We start from the raw sequence: 21,932 nt of genomic DNA on the forward strand, positions 1-21,932 counted from the left end.
GCCAGAAGCCCAATGCATAACCCACTATGCCACCAGGGCTTCTCTAGAAGTAGAGACAGTATTCTTTAATGCGGCTGTACATAGTTTCTATTCATGTGTTCAACACTGTTTGGAAATATAGAAAAATCGTAAGACATGATCCTTGACTTCAAATATTGAGACCCATAGAGAGTGGGGGAGAAAACCTGTTCCCATCGAATCGTCACTAGTGGCTTCCATACATCTAAGCCGCAGGGCAGCTGGGAAGGATAACTAAGACTGAGCCACAGGATCCCAGCTGTGTTACAACAGCCTGAAGACAGGAGCCAGAACCCGCCAGAGGCACTGCAAGCGGATGTAAGCCACCACGAAGCGGTCTCAGTGCTGAAGGAAGAGGGTGGGCTCACCATATTCCTCAACCTCCTTTCGTGTCTAAAGTGCCTCACTATGTCAATGATACATTTGTAATAAGTACATCCATAATGCTAGTGGAAAACAAGAAACCGTGCCACTGAAAGAGTTGAACTTTTGAGGCAATTTGGAGAGATCATAGGGAATAGAAGCACATTATTAGGTGCAAAATGAATACCGTATAAACAGATACAGGATATAAATGTGCTGTGAAGGCAAAAAGAGCCAGAGAAACTTCAGATGCACAAATACCAAGAGAAGGCGGGGCCCAGCAGCAATATTCAGGGTCAAGAACTACTTTCGGAATGGTCTCGCCCACTCAGCCAGCCAGTCTTATCTCCCCGACCTTGAGCAGTGTTCACCAGTGAATTCGGACCTCAGGTCAAGAAAAGTGATGGGAATCACTTTGAGTGCGGGCCTGGGGACCACAGAACAGAGCTGGGTGGAGCCCAAGGCACAGAAGACAAGGATGCGGAGTGGAAAACGGGGGTGGGGGGCGGGTGTTGGAGGGGAAGCAGCTTTCCTCTCATGCTGGCCATTTAGTAAGGGGTTCGCAAACCACTTGTGCCTGCAGGTCCCATTTTGAGCATTCTGAAGTGAAGCCTCTGGTCAACACTCCCAACCTCTACCCATTCACAGAGCTTCTATGTTCATGAATGTCACTTTGTTCATATATGTTTGAGGGGAACCCAAAACATGAGCCAAAGGCTAAGGCAAAGAAACAAGTGAAGAGAAATGGTCAAGCAGGAGAGAACAAAAGCGAGTGTGATGATGCATATCCACTGGGGAAAAATAAAAGTTGGGTATGTATCTGTAAAACAAGTATGAAAAAATAAATAGGTAATAAGAAATGTAAAGCATGATAGTAAACGTATAACAAAAAGAGAAAATCAGCCAAGTGGATATAGATGACAAATTAGTAAACTGGAGAGAAAGTGAATCTAGAATTTAGAGGAAAAGATGACTCATTTCGACCCATAGCGACCCTCTGCAGGGTCTCCAAGGCTGAAAATCTGGGGAGTAGACAGTCACCTGCATATTCCTTCCGCAGACTGGCTATTAGGTTTGAACCGCCAACCTTGCAGTTAGCAGTCCAATGCTTGTTGTCAGGTGCTGTTGGTCAGTTCCAACTCATAGTGACCCTATGTAGAACAGAATAAAGCACTGGCCTGTCCTGTGCCATCCTCCTTATCAATTACCCTCTGCTTTACCAAGCACGATGGCCTTCTCCAGTGACTGGTCTCGTCTGATAACATGTCCAAAGTATGTAAAGCAAAGTCTTGCCATCCTTGCCTCTAAGGAGCACTCTGGCTGTACCTCTTCCAGGACAGATTTGTGGTCTAGTAGTTACATGTTGGACTGCTAACCACAAGGTCAGCAGTTCCAAACCACCAGGCGCCTTACGGGAGGAGGCTTTCTATTCCTGTAAACAGTTACAGCCTTGGAAACCCACGGGGCAGTTCTACTCTGCCCTAAAGGGCCGCTGGGAGTCAGAATGGACTCACTGGCAGCGAGAGGAGGAAATGGCCCTACAGAAATTTCAATGCTGACCTCATGGGCAAGACCCAGTACACGTCACGGGGGGTTGGGGCAGTGATGCTGGTGACACTGTCCAGTCCTGTGCCCTCCTCCTTATCTGTAAGAGTTCTAGGAAGGAAAGACACACAACAGAGGGGACATGATTGAAATGCTTTCCTTTGATTTGAAGAAAAGCATCCTGGTTTCCGATGGAAATTTCAGCACAGCTGCATGGTAAATGACCTCACAGCTCTTCCCAATTCTGATTATTGGCTGACTTAGGGACAGCATTCTACTACAAGATGGACCAAGGACATTTTTCCCCCTTTCTTCTCAACATAGCATAGCAATCTCACTTAAAATATTTCCCCTGTTTTTGTTTGTTTGTTTTTTAATCCTAGGTTGATTATACTATTTGATTAGCATTTGGGGAGCTAGTACAATAGAGCAGAAAAGTAGTGAACCTGGTCAACACAGCCAAAAGCTGTTTCTTTGAAAAGATATATAACATAGCGAGATCTTTGGCATCTCGGATTCTGAAAAGAACAAGACATATAACACCTTCGGAACAAGAGAGGTGGTACTGTCTCTAGGTTAAGGTGACCAGATGTCCTGCTTTTGGCGGGACAGTCCCGATTTTTAACAATTTTTCCCACGTCTGCGGCGTTTTTAAAAAGTCCCGATTTTTGGAAAGAATGCACAACAAACTAGGTTATAAGGTTTTCGGCTGCCATGTGGCTATTTCACCAGGATATGAGTTTTAGCAATGGTGTCCCGCTTTACCAATGTTGAAATCTGGTCACCTTACTCTAGGTGTCCGGGAAGAGTTCTTTGTAAGCCATGATATATATATTTTTTCAATAAGAAAATTTAGATTACATAGGAGATTTTCTGAGAACTATACTGGAAATTTGATTTTAAAAGGATGTCCATTGTTCATTAATGTCTAAATTTCTTACTCGGGCATAAGAGACAATTCAACAGGGCCCCAACGTTTCCTGGCAGCCTGTCCTCCTGACTCCCATCTCTGGCACCCTGTGCATCGGGTGTGCATCCTGGCCTACATTTTGATGCCTTCTAACCCCTCCGATGCTCACACCGAGACCTACTTATGAATTTGCCACCTTCTGTTCCTTTCCAGGGGTCTACTCAGAGCCCACATTCCCCTGACTCGAGCTCCTAGGAAGCTCACCTTCCTCTAATTCCAGTTGTCGCCCACCCCCTGTCCTCAGGCCAGGTTGCTTAGGTGCATGTTCTGTCGCTAATAAAATGCAACTTCTTTAGCGTCCGAGTCTGTATCTTAAGAGTAAATGGCTAATAAATTTGATTGCATGAACAGCTAAATGAAGGAATATTCTGAGACCAAATGAGTTTCCTATTTGCCCATTCTTAGACGCAGTTAATAGTCATTTCCGATATTTCACATGACACTGCTAGAAAACCAAGTCCGTACATTAAAAGCATCTGATATGACGTTCATGGACGTGGTTAGCATTCTGAAAGAATGAATTGTAAATCAACTAAAAAGAGTTTTGAATTCCCTCTGTATTTGAATTTGGCACAGTAATTTTGCTTCCTCCTAAGCTCCGTGATCATGAATAACTAAGATATTGCCGTATTTATAACAAATTGTGTAAAAAAGTGCACATATTATAATTTATCTCTAATATAATGCATTTGGAAGATCAGTGAATGGCTCTAGAGAATATGCCTTGAGGAAATACTGGTGTTTGTTTTTTTAATCATTTTATTAATGCTCATACAACTCACCACAACCTATACATACATCAATTGTGTAAAGCACATGTCTTCATCATTCTCAAAGCATTTGCTCTCCACCTAAGCCCCTGGTATCAGCTCCTCATTCTGCTCCCCCCCCTTTTTTTCCTAATTTGGCTTTTCCTACCTTGAAAATTATGAATTCCATGCATGAAATATCGCGTAGTTTAAAATCAGGAAAGGCGTATGTCAGATTTGTATTCTCTCACCATATACGAACTCAATCTGTATATGGAGTGAATAATTAGAGAAGCTGGATTATATGACGAAGAATGTTGCATCAGACTTGGAGGAAGGCTTATTAACAAACTGCTGTGATAGGCAGATGACACAACCTTGCATGCTGAAAGTGAGGAGGACTTGAGGCACTTGGTGATGAAGATCAAAGATTGCAGCCTTCAGTATGACTTACAACTCAAGGTCCAGAAGACCAAAATCTTCACAATTGGACCAATAGGTCACATCATGTTAAATGGAGAAAAGGTTGAAGTTGTCAAGGATTTTGTCTTGCTTGGATGCACAATCAACGCTCATGAAAGCAGCCATCAAGAGATTAAATGATACATTCCATGCAGTGAATCTGCTGCACTAGACCTCTATAAACCATTGAAGATCAAGGAGGTTTCTTTGAGGACAGAGGTGCAACCTGACTCAAGCCATAGTATTTTCCGTTGCCTCATCTGCATGGGAAAGTTGGGCATTGAATAAGGAAGACTGACGATGAATCCAAGCATCTGCAATCTGGTGTTGCCAAACCATCTGGAAAGGACCCTGGATTTCCAAAAGAACCAAAAACCTGTCTTGGAAAAAGTGCGGACAGAATGCTCTTTAGAGGCAAGGATGGTGAGACTTCATCTCATCTCCTTTGGACGTGTTGTCAGGAGAGACCAGTCTTTGGAGCAGGAGCTCCTGCTCAGTAAAGTAGAGGGGCTGCGAAAGAGGAAGGCCCTCAACTGAATGGGTTGCCCCCATGGCCGCAGCAATGGATTCAAACAGAAGGGCGATGGTGAGGGTGGCACAGGCCGGGCGCGCCGGTTACTGGCACATAGGGGCGCTGTGAGGAGGAATTGACGCCCTGGCACCGAACAGCAGCAGCAGCTTCTTGGGAATTTCGCTCATCATTTCAGGCTCTCCTTTTCTTTGTGTTTGTATCATTATATCTTAAAGTTCTCTAGAGGATTGTTAACGTCATTGCGTAAAAGATCCAGAATTGCCTGAATCAAATATTTTGAAAATATGTTTGGGTTATTGGCTGCCAAATGTTGCCCCTTAACCCATTTGACCCTCCATAATATGATTTAAGAAAATCAGGGGGAAAGGGGTGTGTGTGTGTGTGTGTGTGTAGTTCTTCTAAAGCAATGTCCTCCCACTTTGTTTTCGCAATTCAGAAACCTTCCTCCATGCTGTTTCAGTATGTAGCGTTTCATCCTGTGTTTGCCAGCAGTTGGTCTGTAAGAGCCTACATGCTCATTCCTGCAATGCTTTTCTCATAAGCCAATGTCACCCCTGTGCATTGCAAATCATTTCACGATGGAGTATTAATGCCAAGACCATGTGCTCAGACATGGAGAAACCATTATGCCAGCAGTAGCCTTCTAACTGAGCCGTGGCCGCCACCTCCAATGGTGCCAAGTAATTGGAACGCCTTGAAATGGCGCATGGGATTGGATGGCAAGACTGGTCCCTCTGGTTTCAGGCAGTCTTGTGAACGCTGTGAGAGATGGCGCTCATTTGCTCTTTAAAAAAGTGCTATTCAGTCTGAGCTTTGCTTTGCTGATTAATCAAAGGAAAGCAGTCAAAAGACACGGATGGACTCACCACGGGTTTTTCTGAAGAGAAGCCTTCTCCTGAAGAAAATGGGGGGATTGTGTCCACGAAGACTAATTAAAGAATCGACACCTGCGCCCACAGAAAAGAGAGTCATCAACCTGTCTTCAAACTGTCTTCAAAAACGACCACAGTATAGAAAATGAGAGTGCGAGCTATACATCTAATCTACAGATACTCCATCATTTTTAGGAAGTTATATTTGAACAGATGGTTCCTGATTCTAAAAGAAATCATCTTCTGCTCGTATAAGCACTCAGTAGAAATTCAGGCGTTTGGGGATGCGTTTTCTTCATGACATTTTTGTTGAGCCAGTTCATCCTTCCTCAGCCACAGCTCACCACCGTGAACACTGTGTAGTACTTGCTTTTTTTTTTTTTTTTTTTACGCAAAGAGCAACACAAGGGTCATCGGATAGATCAGCGTCTGGCGGCCCTCCTGATAGCCTCAGGAGGGATGCCACGCGGTGATTCAGCAGCTGCGTTTGTTTTCAAATCCCAAACGGGAACTTTATTGAGTATTTTATCTTATTTCGTATTTTGTTTAAATGGTTTGTGTTCAAGCAAGCGACGTAATCTTCCACATCCAGTCTGCTGGAATGATTTGGATTAATGAATCTCATTCCTATTTGGAGTAAAACACAAACGTTCTCTGGAGTATAGTCCTGGACCATGTGATTATTCATACATATGAATTGGGATTGAATAAAACTCATGTCCCCCAGCTAAACATTAACATGATAGCTAGGCTTATTTGAAGTGTGGGACACAAACTCACTGGGGTATCATATCTTTTTTGCGTACTTTTTTTTTTGGTTGTTGTTAACATAACTTTGCAGAACATAAATACAGGTGCTAAAACTGGGGCTGGATACAGAAACTATCAAATGCCAGGAACCACATGAATGGAACAGGTGACATTTCCTCAGGCAATCTCCTGGCTGGGCATTTTTATTTCTGCCCAGTGTTTGCTGTTTGGCATCAGTGCTGCAGCGCACAGAGGACGAGATGGACACAGAACCCAGGAGCTCTGGGGAGAGTTCTGCTATCACAGTGGGGTAAGAATTAGGCTGCTAACCACAAGGTCAGAGGTTCAACCCCACTAGCCTCTCTGAGGGAGAAAGCTGCGATCTCCTTAAAGTTTCACTGTCTCAGCAGGAAGGATTGTTTTGAGTCGGAAGGGGCTTGAAGGCTTCTGAGTTTCTTTCTTTTCCAAACCAAAGCCATTTTCCTACAAAAATACCCATGGAGGTGTTTAATGCTGTTTCCTTTTAGTTGCTTAAGGTCGTAGGCACACTTCACCTGTCTTGTCAGATAGAAACACATGTTTATACTTTCATACTGTCAATGATTTTTCTCAAAGTCCACGAACGGTATTAAAGGCACATTTGAATCACAATAAGCTAAGTTTATGAAATTAAGTTTTTCCCAGGAGAGAATGACTAATGAAAATTTGATTAATTCATAGACTCGGCTAAATGAATTGTTATGCTCTCTTTTTACTGATTATTAAATAAGTCCTGGCTTAAACATTCCATACCCTAAGTAGAGATTTAGTTCCTGCCATAAAATTGAGACTATTGCCCTGCACGATTGCTGTTTTAAGGCCAAATATTTTGGTTTGAAACCATCCGTGACCTCGTCTTTGTCTCCGGAGTTGTAGACCTTCCCTCAGATGAACTGCACACCATGCAGCATAACATAACTTCAAACAGAGGTGTTTCCCGGTGGAGAGCTCCACAGGAAAGCATCCTGTGTTGGAACTAATGAGAGCCAAAGGTAGGGGGGTTGGTTATAACCCAGGTATAACTCAATTGAAAACCATGTGTCGGCTAACTATCTGGCTTTAATGACTTATCCCATGAAACCGGTCGTGTATATTGTTTTGTTTATTTTTTTTCTTCAAACCTTTTATTAGAACACAACCCAGACATCGTACCATTCAATAGTTCAGTCATACCAAACAATGTTAATCAGTTTCCAAACACTTTCTTCCTTCTTGTACTCCTTGATATCAGTTCCCCAATACCCCTACCCCCACCTCCCCTGCCATACCCCGAAAGGACCCTTAATCTAGTTACTGTCTCTATAGATTCAACCATCTTGGGTTTGTTTGTTTGTTTGTGGGGAACTTGTAATCATTTTACTGGGGGCTCTTACAGCTCTTATCATAATCCATACATCCATCCATTGTGTCAAGCACATTTGTACATTTGTTGCCATCATTGTTCGCAAAACATTTGCTTTCTACTTGAGCCCTTAATATCAGACCATTCCCCACCCCTCCCTGGCCCTCACTCCCTCATGAACTTTTATCCTGTGTTTTACACATTGAAAACGAAAATACATAACAGAGAGTCAAGAAGGCCACCAATAGTAACAAAATACAACAGAGATAAAGCCCAGAAAAATACGAAAAATACTAAGATCAAGCTCAAAGTGTTTCAAAATGGAGATCAAAGGACAAGATTTTAACTCTTTGAATCAGGTTTTTTTAAACTTTATTAAAAAGCACCAGAAGTAACACAACTTAGAACTTTTCCTATTTTGTTTAATTCTCATAAAGTAATTACATTTGATTTTTTCCCTTTCAGATAATTTTTGTACTCAACAGTTGAAACTACTTATCTGATAGCTCACCCTCCATCCCACGCCTTTCCCCGCCCTTTGTTTTCTCCTCTCTCGCTGGTGGGTCACCATCTTCCCAAGTGAATACCCACTGACCCTCCAGCCTAAGGCGTCACCACCCCCACCCCCACCCCCCGCCCTGCCCTCTCACTCCCGGTAACCTCCGCAGTCTGTTCTCTTTGGTATGAAGGTCGTTGTCTTGTTGCTTTCCCGCTTAAAGCAGTGGTCTCATACAATATTTGTCCTTTTGTGATTGATTAAGAGCACTCAACCTTGGTGGTGTAGTGGTTAAGCGCTGGGCTGAGATCCGCAAGGTTGGCAGTTTGAAACCACCAGCAGCTCCATGGGAGAAAGACTGGGCTTTCCACTCCTGTAAACAGAAACGCACAGGGTGGGGGTTCGGGGGCTGTTACCGAGTCAGCATTGGCCAGATGGCAGCGAGTGAGAATGTTCCTGGTCCAAGCATGTCATAGTGCTTCGTGGTTTCATCCGTGCGCATAGTTTTCAGGGTACCCTCTCTGCCCTGGCGTAGCCCAGTTCTTTTCTGATCAAGCAAAGTGGATTGAAACACTTGGCCTCGGGCAGAATCGTCAAAGGTAGGGAAAGGGCTACACCGTAAATAAAAGATTCCAGACGATCTCCACAGGAGGCCTCTCCCCAAATCCGAAAGTGTTAGGAAGATGCTCCCGGTGTCACCCAATCACAGCAGACGAGGACCTCTGCGTCCATCTCGGCCGGACCGCCTCCCATCCTCCGCTCTTCAACCAGAGCCAGGTTCTTTGCACATCAAAGCCACCTCTGAAAAATAAGAGCCCTGATCAATTCATCTTGCTTGTCTTCACCTTGACGCGAAAAAAAGAAAGGAAAACCCCCTCAAGGAGCAAAACACAACCTGGTTTTCTAATAGTTCCCAGGGCCGTGGGCCTCGGTGGATGTGTGGAGTAGCCTTTGTAGCAGAGGTAAGGGAGGACGAGGCCAGGTGGTTTGTATTATACAAATAGCATTCTGACCCACCATGTGCATGAAACGTTTCTTTCAGTTGACAGGAACTGGTGAGTTTTCTCTGAAAATTGGACTCCCAGACCACCCCCTCCCCCGTCCCTTCCAAAGATCCTCCTCCCACACACACACACAGGCTCCAAATTGTTCCCGGTGTGTTTGCAGCCCGTCTGACCTGCGGAGAAAGAGACACAAGATTAACTTGGGTGACTGAGTTTCAACGATTGCCCTTTTTCACATCACCATCTGGAAGCTGGGGGGGTGGGGGGAATGCTAATAGATCCACAATTAAATAAATTGGAACACATGCAAATATTCATGCTGAGGTCAGGGCAGTCAAGGTCGGAGAGCTGAAAAGGGTACAATTAGCAGCAGGGCCAGGTTTGTGACATTCTTTGTGCAGAAGGCTTGCTGTCAGGATGGAACAGAGGTGTTGGCGACACTGACCAGAGCTGGCATGCGGCACCCGCACGTGCTGCCAGTCACTTGCAGAGACTGGGGACTCCCGAGAAGCCAAAGCAAAACATTCTCGGCCACTGGAATGACAAGCTTAGCTGCCTAAAGGATTTAGGCAGGAATTCTCACCTCTCCCAGAATCCATTTATTTGGTTTTGCCACCGGAAAACTCCCAGCTTGGGGCCCTGGGTACAAAGTGCTTTTGAGGAGATGCCACCTAAATAGCGCTGCCCTGCTCTTGACCCCGGGCGGACAGCCTCTTCAGCCTTGAGTTCACATGCAGATACAAGCTGTCTCTTTGCTATCACATGATTGTTCCTGCTCAAAACAACAACAACAAACACATTTTAGGGTAGTATTCAACCCCAAGGCTGCCATTGGTTGATACAGAGTAAAAGTGTGTCTAACTTGTTTTTCCACATCATTCCCCACACTTAACTTAAAACGAGCACTGTTGTGAGGTGTATGTACCATCAAGTCTTGGGGTTCTGAAACAACCACCCAGCATGTGCATCGTGCCTGATGGAAGCAATGCGTGAAAGGATTCCTCAAATGAGGGTTACCAGGAAATTTGCCAGCTTGGATAAAGGGGTTTTCATGAACAGTAGCACACCAATAATCATTCTTGAAGCATTCCATAAATAGTTCACAATAAGATTGGTTTGTTATTATTTTATTTTCAAATAAGAATAATTTCTTATTAGGCATTTCTATTGATATCAGGTACATATCTACCAAAATTGTATTTCAATTAATTTAAAAATTTCTGTTTGACATGAGGTGTCTAAGTGATCCAGTTTCGGGCATCAAAGAAGAAGAAAACATATCATTGTGTGCACACCTTCCCAACACAATTGCTGAAGACAAATGAGTGCATAGGCAAATGTGGTGAAGAAAGCTGATGGTGTCCGGCTATCAAAAGATATAGTGTCTGGGATTTTAAAGGCTTGAAGGTAAACAAGTGGCCATCTAGCTGAGAAGCAACAAAACCCACATGGAAGAAACACACCAGTCTGTGTGATCACGAGGTGTCGAAGGGATCAGGTATCAGACATCAAAGAACAAAAAATCGTATCATTGTGAATGAGTGGGAGTGCAGAGTGGGGACCCAAAGCCCATCTGTGGGAAACTGGACATCCCCTTACAGAAGCGTCATAGGGAGGAGATGAGCCACTCCGGGTGTAGCGTTGCAACGATGAAACATACAACTTCCCTCTAGTTCTTAAATACTTCCGCCCCCCTCCCCCATCATGATCCCATTTCTAACTTACAAATCAGGCTGGACCAGAGGCTGTACACTGGTACAGATAGGAACTGGAAACACAGGGAATCCAGGACAGATAAACCCCTCAAGACCAGTGGCGAGACTAGTGATACCGGGAGGGTGGAGAGAAGGTGGGGTAGAAGGGGGAACTGATTACAAGATTACAAGGATCTACATGTGGCCTCCTATCTGGGGGATGGACAACAGAGAAGTGTGTGAAGGGAGACATTAGGCAGTATGATATGACAAAATAATAATTTATAAATTATCACGGGTTCATGAAGGAGGGGGAAGCAGGGAGGGAGGGGGGAAATGAGCTGATACCAAGGGCTCAAGTAGAAAGAAAATGTTTTGAGAATGATGATGGCAACAAATGTACAAATGTGCTTGGCACAATGGATGGATGGATGGATGGATTGTGATAAGCATACAAGCCCCCAATAAGATGATAAAAAAAAAGAATTTCTGTCTGTCCTAAAACATTGTCTAGCCACTATTTTATTTTAAGACAATTTTTTGATGCACAAATTTATCTTGGGTTGGATCCACAACTTATTGAATGAGTACCTTCAAAAATTATCATGGGAGAAATTTTTAAAACTGCTGATAAAGACAGTAAAGTTAAAACCCTCTGTTAAATCAATGATGCTTATGGTACTATTTTTACCTATGTTTTAGAATGATCATAAAGTTGTGTTTTGCTGTTTTAACTGAATGCTACTTTCTTGGACTTTTGGATAGAAGTAGTTTCTAAGGTGAAAATAGCAGAGATGGATTTATCTAGAAACTCATGAAGCAAGAACACTTCCAAGTGGGACCCGTCCAAGGCCCAATGCCAACATCTTCATTGGATTTTAATAACTAGCACCCCCAAATTGTGTAAGCTCCAGTCTCCACAAAACCTAGTTCTTGCTCCCGAAAACGAAAAATAAGACAGGATCAGGAACAGGCCGGTGCAACATTCTGCTGAGAGCTGTCCTGGGTCAACTTCAAAGTCAACCGGATGCCTTATTAGATGGGGATTCCCCCACAGAAGCCTTCTGCCGAGATTCTGACGCTGGAAGTCAGGCCGAGTCCTGCGAATGCGTATGTTCAACAAGTCCCTTGCGTGACTTTACTATCAGCCTTCCACTTTTTAACCATTGGTCCAGTCTCCTGACCTAGGCTTGGCAATGATCCTCAAATGTATCCGGAGACTTGAACTCCAACTTGATCTCACTGCTATCAAAGTGATGCCAACTCATAGCAACTATTGGAGGTTAAATCCAAAATAGAATATAAAGCTAGTTTTGAACATATTTTGTATCCAGTAGAGCTGGGGAGCTTCAGATTGAGAGACTTTTAGACTTGAAGAATTACCGCTTTAAATTTATTTAAATAATTTTAAAAATTATTGAGCATCAATTTTTTGCTTCAGGTGTAAACAGGTGGTCATTTCCACCTAGAAAGGAAAAGCTTCCTACATATGCTTTGGGGACCTAGCCATAGCTGGCCTTTCTCTCGCCTTCCCCTCAGTGACTTTACTATAATACCCAGAGTCCAGTACCCGCCGGGGAACTGTAGCAGAGAGGAGGCAATTAAAAAAAACCCTCCTCCTGGAGCACAGTTTTTGCCCAGATGTACTGTTTTCTTCTCAGTCTTTGCTTCTCAATGGGTCTTGCTTCTCCTGTAGGGATAAAAGATACATTCTAGAGTGTTTTGTCCAAATGGCCCATAGACTATCTAAGTTGGGCCTTTGAGGAAATGACTAAACTGCTGTGGGGAATACTGTATGAGAGTGGACAATTAGGGATCTTCTCAATTCTAAATTAGACAACCATTTCTGCGAAATAGTCACTCAAAACCCACTGCCATTGAGTCAGTTCTAGTGAGCCCATAGAGCAGAGTTGAGTGGCCCCCTTGGGTTTCTGAGGCTAGAAGTCTTTAGAGAAGCAGATAAATGCGTCTTTCTCCTGACAAGCGGCTGGTGGGTTTGAACTGCTGACATTTCTGGTAGCAGCCCAAAGCAGAACTCACTACCCCACCAGGGCTCTTTTGCATAGTTATGAAAAAGATGAGCCTTCAAGTCAGACAGACTGGTTTCCTTGTTTGGGTCACTTTTAAGTCGGACATCCTTGGAATGTGCACGCTCGTTAAGTGTCGGTTTCTTCCCTTTTTAAGGACAAAACCAAAAGCAACCTCACAGGAGTATTGTCATAACTAAATGCAATACAAGTGTTTGACACAGGACCAAGCACATAGTGTCAACAATGATGGTTACTCATATTGAGTACTCTCTCAAATTGATACTGACAATATTCCTAATTACATTATTGCAGCAAAAATTTGATATTATTTGATTATGGTTGTTAGTTGCCATCGAATTAGTTCCAACACGTGGCAACTCTTTGTATAACAGAATGAAATGTCGCCTAGGACTATGCTGTCTTCGTGGGCATCGACATTTTTGAACCCACAGTTATAGCTTTGTGCCCTTCCAACCTAGAGGCCCCACCTTCCAATACTGTACCAGCCTTCTATTGCGATCCATAAGGTTTATGAGCTAGTTTTATAAAGTGGCCTTTCTTCCTCGTTTGTCTTCGCCTGGAAGGTCTGATGGAACCTGTCCATTGTGCATGAACTTGCTAGCATTCTAACTACTGGCGCATAGCCGCCAGCATCATTGTGGTGGTGGTCAGGTGCTGGGGAGTCCTGACAACCCTTGACGTCAGGACGCGACACTGCCTGGTCCTGCGCCACCCTCTTGGATATTAGGTTTGAGCCCACTGTGGCAGCCACGGTGTCAATCCATGTCATGGACCGCCTTCCTCTTTTTCACGGACCCTCCACTTGACAGAGCATGAGTCCATTTCCAGGGACTGGTCTCTCCTGATAACTTGTCCAAAGTTGGTGAGATGAGTCCGGCCATCCTAGATTCTAAGGAGCACTGTTGCTGTGCTTCCTCCAAACAGCATCATAGCAACATGCACACCACCACCGTATGACAAACTGATGGATGGGGAGTGGACGGATCTATTATTGTATAACACATTGTCTCGGAATCTAGCAGCCTCGGTGGTTTTGTTGTTGTTGTTTTGTTTCTAATTTTGCCTCACACAGAGTCTGAAGTCAGAAATCTGGAAGTTGTTCAGTGGGGTGGTTCTAGCTCCATCTCCCATGCGTTGCCGTCAGTTGGGGCTGCAGGCTTCTGGAGGCTTGAATTCAGCTTCCAATTGTCTATGGGTGGAAGACATCAGTTGCTTTCCTGTGAGCATTTCCATAGGGCTGCTCACCACATGGCAGCTGGCTCTCCTCGAAGCAAGGGATTCAAGGAGAAAGCAAGCACAACCGAGACACGTAGAGTAAACAGCAATGGAGGTTCGCCATACCGGACGTCTTCTGACTTCCTGATTGCCACAAGGCAGGGGGTCAGACACGCCTTATGGTCTGTCCTTCTTTACCTGTTCTGACACCACTCATTCCTTCCATTCCACTCTACATCTATGGTGGGCTCGATAACTCATGGCCATGGCCAATAGAACTCACAGACAATACTCACAATTAGGGAGGCTTACTAGGAACTTATAGGGTACCACAAGTCAGGATCAGCCAGCCGTGAGGATACAGTCTTTGGTTCACAGCAACCTCTCCTCAGCCAACAGCCACGTCTCTCCTCTCTAGTTCTCAGCCTCTTGGCTGTGTGCTAGCCACGGCTCTCTAGTTCTTAGTCTCTCAGCATTATGGTCACTTGGCTTATATTCCATGGGCCAAGAAGCCAGTCTACCTGTCACTCTGTCCCACAGTTCCATCGTCTCAGGTCAGATAAGGAGAAGATAACTCATAGTCTTGCCGCTGCTCCTCTGAGTCTCCTGATGCATCTAGTCTCTGCAACCTCTGGCCATGTCAGCCAGCGCTCTTGTACATGCTCGTGGATTCCCAGGTGTTTTGGGTTTCTCTCTTCTCTTCAAAGATGGCTCATCCTGATAGCCAGGCTACTGGTGGTGGGGATGTGTGTGTGAGTGTGTGTGTGTGTGTGTGTGTGTGTGTGTGTGTGTGTGTATGGGGGGTAATGAAAACTGACCAGTCCCCTCGATTAGTGTGATACAGGCCCTGTTCACATAGGCCCACTCACTCCTTTGGTGGGAGTTACCGAGACTAGGGTAGAGGAGCAATGATAAGAAACTCTGATGATTGCATAACTCTTCTTGATGTGATTGAACTATTGAATTATATTATATGTTAATTATATGCCAAGAAAACTGTTGGGAAAAAAAGAAATGTCATTCCATCCCAACACTGTGGCATCTAAAGTGACAGACTATAGCACCACATGGACCAACCCTAGAATGGTAGTGGGGTCAGATACCCAAGGGTGCAAATGCCAGGAGGCAGGCAGCATTAGGGACTGGGGGCAAATCACACAATAAACAAGTTAAGCAGGAGTATTGATGTGGTGAAATCCATGTGAGACTGTTCACTGTGGATGAACGACTCAGACTAGGTGAGCTCATTCTTACCTTGCTGAGTACTCCATCTGGCATTCCAAAGGCAAAACCAAGCTCACTGCCACGGAGTCATTTCTAAGTCATAGGGACCCCACAGGACAGAGGAAGACTGCCCATGTGACTGTTCACCGCAGAAAGCCTCGCCATTCTCTTGAGGAGCGGCCGGTGGTTTCAAACTGCTGGCTTTGCAGCTAGCAACCCAACTCATAACCCACTCTGCCACCAGGCTCCTCTCCTCTGGTCTCGGGCACTGGGTATTGTCAGGGATTGTAAATTTAAAAAGAAACTTTGATTCTGTAGGAATGGTCAATGGGACTGGGAGAGAGGCAGCTGCCAGCCATACCTAGAAGCGGAATCTTTGATGTGGTGGGAAAATGTTTTCATGTCTACTGTATACTAGTAAGTAAGCACAAACAAGCCAATGCTTACCTTGCTTACTGGGTAATACAACACTGAATCCCTAGACTTTTAATGGCTTTCCCAAGCAACGCCATAAACCCTTTAAAAAAAATTTAAATTAGAGCCAGAAAGCTTGAGATGATTAAGGTGGTTTATAATCTACCAGCATGCAAGGCAGCTGAGCATCAAGACAAATGTCTGGGTGAGGTCTGCTAGCCACGTACAAAGTATGTGGCCCCACATGCCTCAACAGTCCACCGCGGAGTCCAGCAAAAGCTTCACTGTTAAACAGCCCAGCCCTGCACTTTCACAAAATGCCAAGGACAGAAGTTGTCTCTTTCTATTAACGAGTCAGAATCGTGAGCAGATAAGGCATGGTGTACAAATCTGTCTTTACGATTGAGGCCTGGCTATGAAACAGTCAGAGTAAACCCTGCAACCTGGGAAGTCTACTTCTGACAGGAAGTTGCTTTGAAATAACTTCATACTTCATTCACTCCCCACTGAGGTCTTTGACAACTGGTTTGGGCACATCAATAAAATGTCTTGTCATTGCCGTATTTTGTTTTCATGCAGGAGTCCCCATGGTGCCCGTTCTTAGAGCAGCATCCACACTCTGATTTAGAGATGTCCCATAGATGACAAAGGAGCCCTGGCGGTGGCATAGTGGCTGCGAGTTGGGCTGTGATCCGAAAGGTCAGCAGTTCGAAACCACCAGATGCTCCGCAGGAGAAAGACGGAGCTTTCTTCTCCCTTAAAGACTCCCAGTCCCAGCAACTCACAGGGCTGTTCTACTGTCCCGTAGGGTCGTTATGAGTTGGCATTGACTCGATGGCAGTGAGTTTGGTTTTTAATAGCTTGCACCCGGTTTCATGTGGTTTCAGTGGACCCGTGAAAAGACCCCTACAGAAAAATGCACGGTCCTCCCTGGCTTGCATTTGTACCTCAAGAATTTAGAAGAAAGCGGCTGGTTAACATTACATAGACATTTTGAAGTACTTGTCTTGCAGAAATGCAAAGAACAATAGCAAGAAAAGCCTTTGATGGTTAAGGATTTGTTTTATTTTATGTACTTATTAATTGGTACACTTTCTCCCCCATTTTAGCCAAAAATTCTGGAGATTGAAACAATAAAATAAGTAAAGACACGTGTCTGCTTTGAAATCGTGATATTGGTTAAGTCTGTGTCGTCCTTCTGAATGCTTTCTGGGTATAAGGCTCTTTCTGTTCCCTCAGCCCAGCCGGGCAGCACTTTGATCTCCAGAGCAGTGCCATTGGGTTGTAAATGTATGTGGCGCCTTTGATCTAGTACTTAGCTGGTCTTATTTTAAATAGATAGCTGCTTTTATCTCAGTGGTGTTTACTAGGTCTCTCTCTATGAAAGATGGTTTAAATTGCTATTATTTAGATAGAAAGCTATATAAAATTTCTTGCAAGTGTCTGGATCTGAATCTAATTCTCTAAATTCTTAAACCCCCAAGGCTCTATTACTGATTCAGTAAAGCCAAATTCCTCTTAAACCATCACTCCTGCAGAAGTCGGGTTATACTAGCAGCAATTACCTTTGCTTTGTAAGGCATGATTGATCTTCTAAAGCCAACGATCTCTTCAAAATTCAGACATCTTACATTTTTACATTACTAGGTTACTCGTGTTGTGCAGCAAATCATAAGGTCAGCAGTTTGAAACCACCAGCTGCTCCCCAGGAGAAAGAGGAGGCTTTCTCTTTCCATATAGAGTTACAGTCTCGGAAGCATCAGCAGGCCTGGCCTGGCCTATAGGGTTGCTGTGATCAGCGTTGCCTCGATGGCAGTGAGTTTGGTATTCAGGGCGCTGTGGGTTCAGTGGTAGTCTGTTCACTGTAAGGGTGGTCGTCAAATCCACCAGCCATTCTGAGGGAGACAGGTGAGGCTGGCTGCTCCCATAACAATGGATCCTCTCAGAAACCCTATCCTGGGGGGCTCTGAGTCAGAATGAGTGCCATGGTAGGGGGATGTTTGTTTTTAGGTTCTGTGCTACTGTTGCTATGTGCGATCAAGTTGATTCCAATGGAGATCCCATGTGAGAGAGTAGAACTGGCCCATGGTCTCGTAGGTTATATGTGTAGGAGGAAACGTCCAGGCCTCTTCTCCCGCGGGGTAGCTGGTGGGTTCACTAGTGCTCTCCGTTGAGTCAGGAGCTCAGCCAGGGGCCCTAGGGCTCCTTTATACACGCGCTGTCCAGGGAATGTGAACCGGAGCTCTTCCGGGGGAGCACATGAAGTTCTCTAGTTCTCTTCGCTAAGAGGATTACTTAAGCATTGTGGTGTCCAGCACACGTTGTGACTTGCGTTTGTATTTTTCCAAGCATCCTTCATTCATTCAACAAAGAATGTGCCAGGTACAGGGGACAGAGAATGGCCAAGAAACAGATTCTGCCAAGAGCCCACAGCCTCAGTGCCATGGGGCATAACACCCGCAGACAATGCCAGTCCCCTGTGGTAAGTGCCCCTAGGGGCAGTTCTCCCAGGCTGACCTCGGGCACGGTCAGGGCAGCTTCCCTGCCATGTGGGCACCAGAGCGCAAGTAGAGATTGCTGCTGACAGATTTGTACTCAGCAGTGGCAGCAGCCAGGTCAGCCTTGGTAAGTGGAAGTTCATGTTGTTGAGCCCACACGCCACCCCATCCCTGCCACTGGGGCCACTTGGTTCAAGAGTCCATTGAGAAATCAATGCAGTGCTGACTGCCTTTGAGTTCACCTGGGTGCAGATCATCAAAGGAAGTTGCCTGTATCCGGAGATAAGCCATTCCTTGGTCCCGCTTCCCTCTGTATCGCTCCTTTCTCAGGCAGCCGCTTCTCTTTTCGTGGCTCCAGTGGCTCCACCAACCCAGCGAAAAGGATGTCTCCTGTTCAAAATCTCCAGAAAAAATCCCAGGGGAGATTAGATTAGGCCAGGCACTTGCCCTGAATCAATCGCTATAGAAGAGGGAACGAGGTGCCCACTGGCAAGGTTATAGACCCTTGTCAGTCCCAGCGCTGAACGGCAGCTGACCGTGGTACGCTCTATCCAGATCGTGCGGACCAAGGTGAGAGGATGGTCTTCAAGAAAATCAGGAAAGTGTTTTTAGAAGGAAAACCAAAACCCAAACCAAACTCACTGGCAAGTGGATGCCAACTCACAGCAACCCTATAGGAGAGGACAGAACTGCTCCTGCGGGTTTCTGAGACTGGAATGCTGTATGAGAGTAGAAAGCCCCCGTCTTCCTCTCACCAAGTGACTGGTAGTCTCGGGTCACAGCCCAGTTCGTGACCACACCACCACCGGAGAGACAGCAAAGGCAAACAATCGCCATCCACAACAATGAGAAGAGTCCTTGTTCTGATACAAACCGCAGCACCCTTGTCTGAACCTCACTGCCATGGAGTCGATGCAGATTCATGGCCATCCTGCAGGACCGGGTGGAACTTACACTATGAGTTGCCGAGACTGTAACTCTTCGGAAGTAGAAAGCCCGTCTTTCTCCCACGCAGTGGCTGACCTTGCAGTTAGTAGCCAATCTCATCCGAGGGTTGTGTTCTTCATGATCATATTACAACTCGTTCCCCTTCCCTGATTTTCTTCTATTTAATTGCCTATTCTCCTCTAGGATAGGATTTGAGGAAGGCCCTGGTTATTAATGCAAATCACCTAGCACACAATTGTAGCCATTATCATCTTTATCATTACTTGTTAACAGAGTACGTGTGTTACACGAGGTTACACATTTAATGATTGTGAAATAAAACAAAGAGCAATTGAAGACCAACCAAGACATTTGCATGGGCTCTAGAGCTGACAGAGAATGTGCACAGTTTTCAGGGGGATTAGCAGTGGGCATGGAAGAGTAGTCTTAGACAATAAATGTATGAACAGAAATGTCCAGAGACCCATTGATGCGGGGATGAAATGGTGAGATGCTAAATCCTTTCATAAAGCCTTTTCTGCTTCCCTTCTCCAGTGCTGCTTAAGTAGAGCTGAGGCCAGACGAGACGCAGCTAAAGTGGCGCTGATCAACTCTCTCTTCAATGAGCTGCCCTCCCGCAGAATCACCAAGGAATTCATTGTGGAGAGTGTTCAGGAAGCAGTTGCCTCCACCAGCGTAAGTACCCGCAAGGGGTGGGAGCTGCTCAGAATGAACTGAGGAATTTGAATCTTGGGAGGTGCTGAAGTGAGCAGAATTTACTTTAAGGAATCTAAAAGATTCATTTTCACCCATTAAATCATTCATTTTCAGCTAAACAAAAACAAAACCAGTGGATTTATCCATTGTGAAACTGGAGCTGGCTCCCAATTTCAAATCTCAGTAACCTTCTCTCGCTTCCTGCAGCATAATCTCACTCAAACTCACAGCCATCCAGGAGGATAGAGTAGAACTCCTCACGGGAGCCTTTGTGAGGCTGCACATCTTTTAAAATTATCATTTCATTGCTTTATTGAAATATAATTTGCATGGTATACAATTTAATGCTCTAGATTATGCTTATTAAAGAGTTGTGCAATTGCCATCACAATCAATTTTAGATTTTTTCTCTCTCTCTTGTGTCCCTAATATCAGCTAGATGATTGGGCTGATGAGGTTATGTGAAGGAGCCAGAATGTGTGACTGGTGACCATATTGATGCCCAGGGTTGTGATGCCCAGAACCTATGTTAGTCTGGGTACTTTAGAGAAACAAATCCACAGAAACTCATATGTATAAGAGAGAGTTTTATATAAAGGGTAAATGCACATCAAGAAAACATCCCAACCCAGTGCTGCCCAAGCCCACAAGTCCAACATTAGCCCATATGTCCAATACCAATCCACCAAGTCCTCCTCCATCTCACAAAATCAACACTATGATGCCAACTACAGGAGGAAAGCCGAATCAGTGCGCGTGTAAGCATCTCAGCACTGGCAGGGGTCTCCACATGGCTGCTCCAGCACCCAGGGTTGCATCAGGGTAGGTCCATGTGGCTTCTCCTCAGGGATGTCTTGCAGGAAGTGAGCCTTGCCAGCTGAAGCAGGGAACTGGCTAAGGCACCTGCACCCTGGTCCAACCATCAGAAAGCAAGAGACCCGAGAACTTGAAAGGCGAGGCTCACCAAGCCATTTATCTCTCCACCCTTCAATTAACCTCATATGTGTTTATCGGCCAGGTTGGCACAATAAACTTTAACTCAATCCACCCCTTGCCAACTTGGCACCTGTACATAATTCTTTAGCCTTATGATTGAAATTAAGTAACACCTAGACTTTAATCCTATAATCCTGTGAATATGGCCCCCCACCTATGAAAGTTTGTAAGCCAACCACTTCATGCCTTTATCCCCCCAATTTTGGGTATCCAATTTACATACTGCCCACTTACATCAACCCAGTACTCTGAGGAGACAATCATATTTCCTGACCTGAAGAATCTTCATTCCAGTTGGAACCTTGTGAAGTCTGCATCTATAAGCAAAGTCAAATCCAGACAGGCCATCCATAAAGTCAGCAACAATATGCACCAGTTCACAGGCTCAAAAGTCTCTGGTCAGGTTCTGGTCATCAACTCAATGTGGGCTGCCTCACTCAGCCTCCACAGAGTGCCCATTGGTTGCTTTGCATTTAGCCCATGGGCTCTCACCAAAAGTCAACAAGCCTAGCCCCCTCGTGCTAGGTCATGAACCTTAGACCGGTCAACCCGCTCTCATCTTCTCTTTTTCCTGTAAACCAGTCCACAGGTGTCAGTGGCCAAACTCAATCCATCTCTTTATTGCTGCATTTCTCCCTCTTCCATTGAGCAAGTAGATCCAGGTGGTCACCTAGCAAGCATTTCAGCCTGTTCTCAGGCTCCCTTTAACATTCAGTCCCAGAGAGGAGTTTTCTTCATGGTTCCAGATATTTTCCAGCTTCTGATAAAGACTTCTGGTTCCTGAGAACTCCGAAGCACTGGGTGGGGCATATCTTTTCAAAGATTTATTTACAGGCATGGCCTAAACCCATCTAAAGACCAAATTTTAATGGCAGAAAGCTAGTGAGCTAACAAGTTTTCTATTTTCATATTTCCCTTGTTTTCCCCAGAAGACAACTGAGTAAACAGTGTGGCTTTATCTGACCTCTGGCTAGACAAAGAAGAAAAACTACATGAGGGAGAGGTCAAACAAACATCTACTCTCCATCTTATGATTTGTTTCTCCAGTACCCCA

At 45.0% G+C, this 21,932-nt stretch overlaps 1 protein-coding gene across 1 annotated transcript in view; it reads left to right on the top strand.

Moving 5' to 3' along the window:
* LIX1 (limb and CNS expressed 1) overlaps positions 1-21,932 on the top strand; it is a 64,791-nt gene that overhangs the window by 25,185 nt on the left and 17,674 nt on the right. The window contains exon 3 of the mRNA XM_004703473.2: positions 19,721-19,861. Coding sequence (XP_004703530.1) covers positions 19,721-19,861 — 141 coding nt within the window. The remainder of the gene's footprint in view (positions 1-19,720; positions 19,862-21,932) is intronic.

This window comes from Echinops telfairi, unplaced genomic scaffold, assembly GCF_000313985.2.
Source record: "Echinops telfairi isolate 266 unplaced genomic scaffold, ASM31398v2 ScPeMD7_7469;HRSCAF=8507_1, whole genome shotgun sequence".
Lineage (NCBI taxonomy): Eukaryota > Metazoa > Chordata > Mammalia > Afrosoricida > Tenrecidae > Echinops > Echinops telfairi.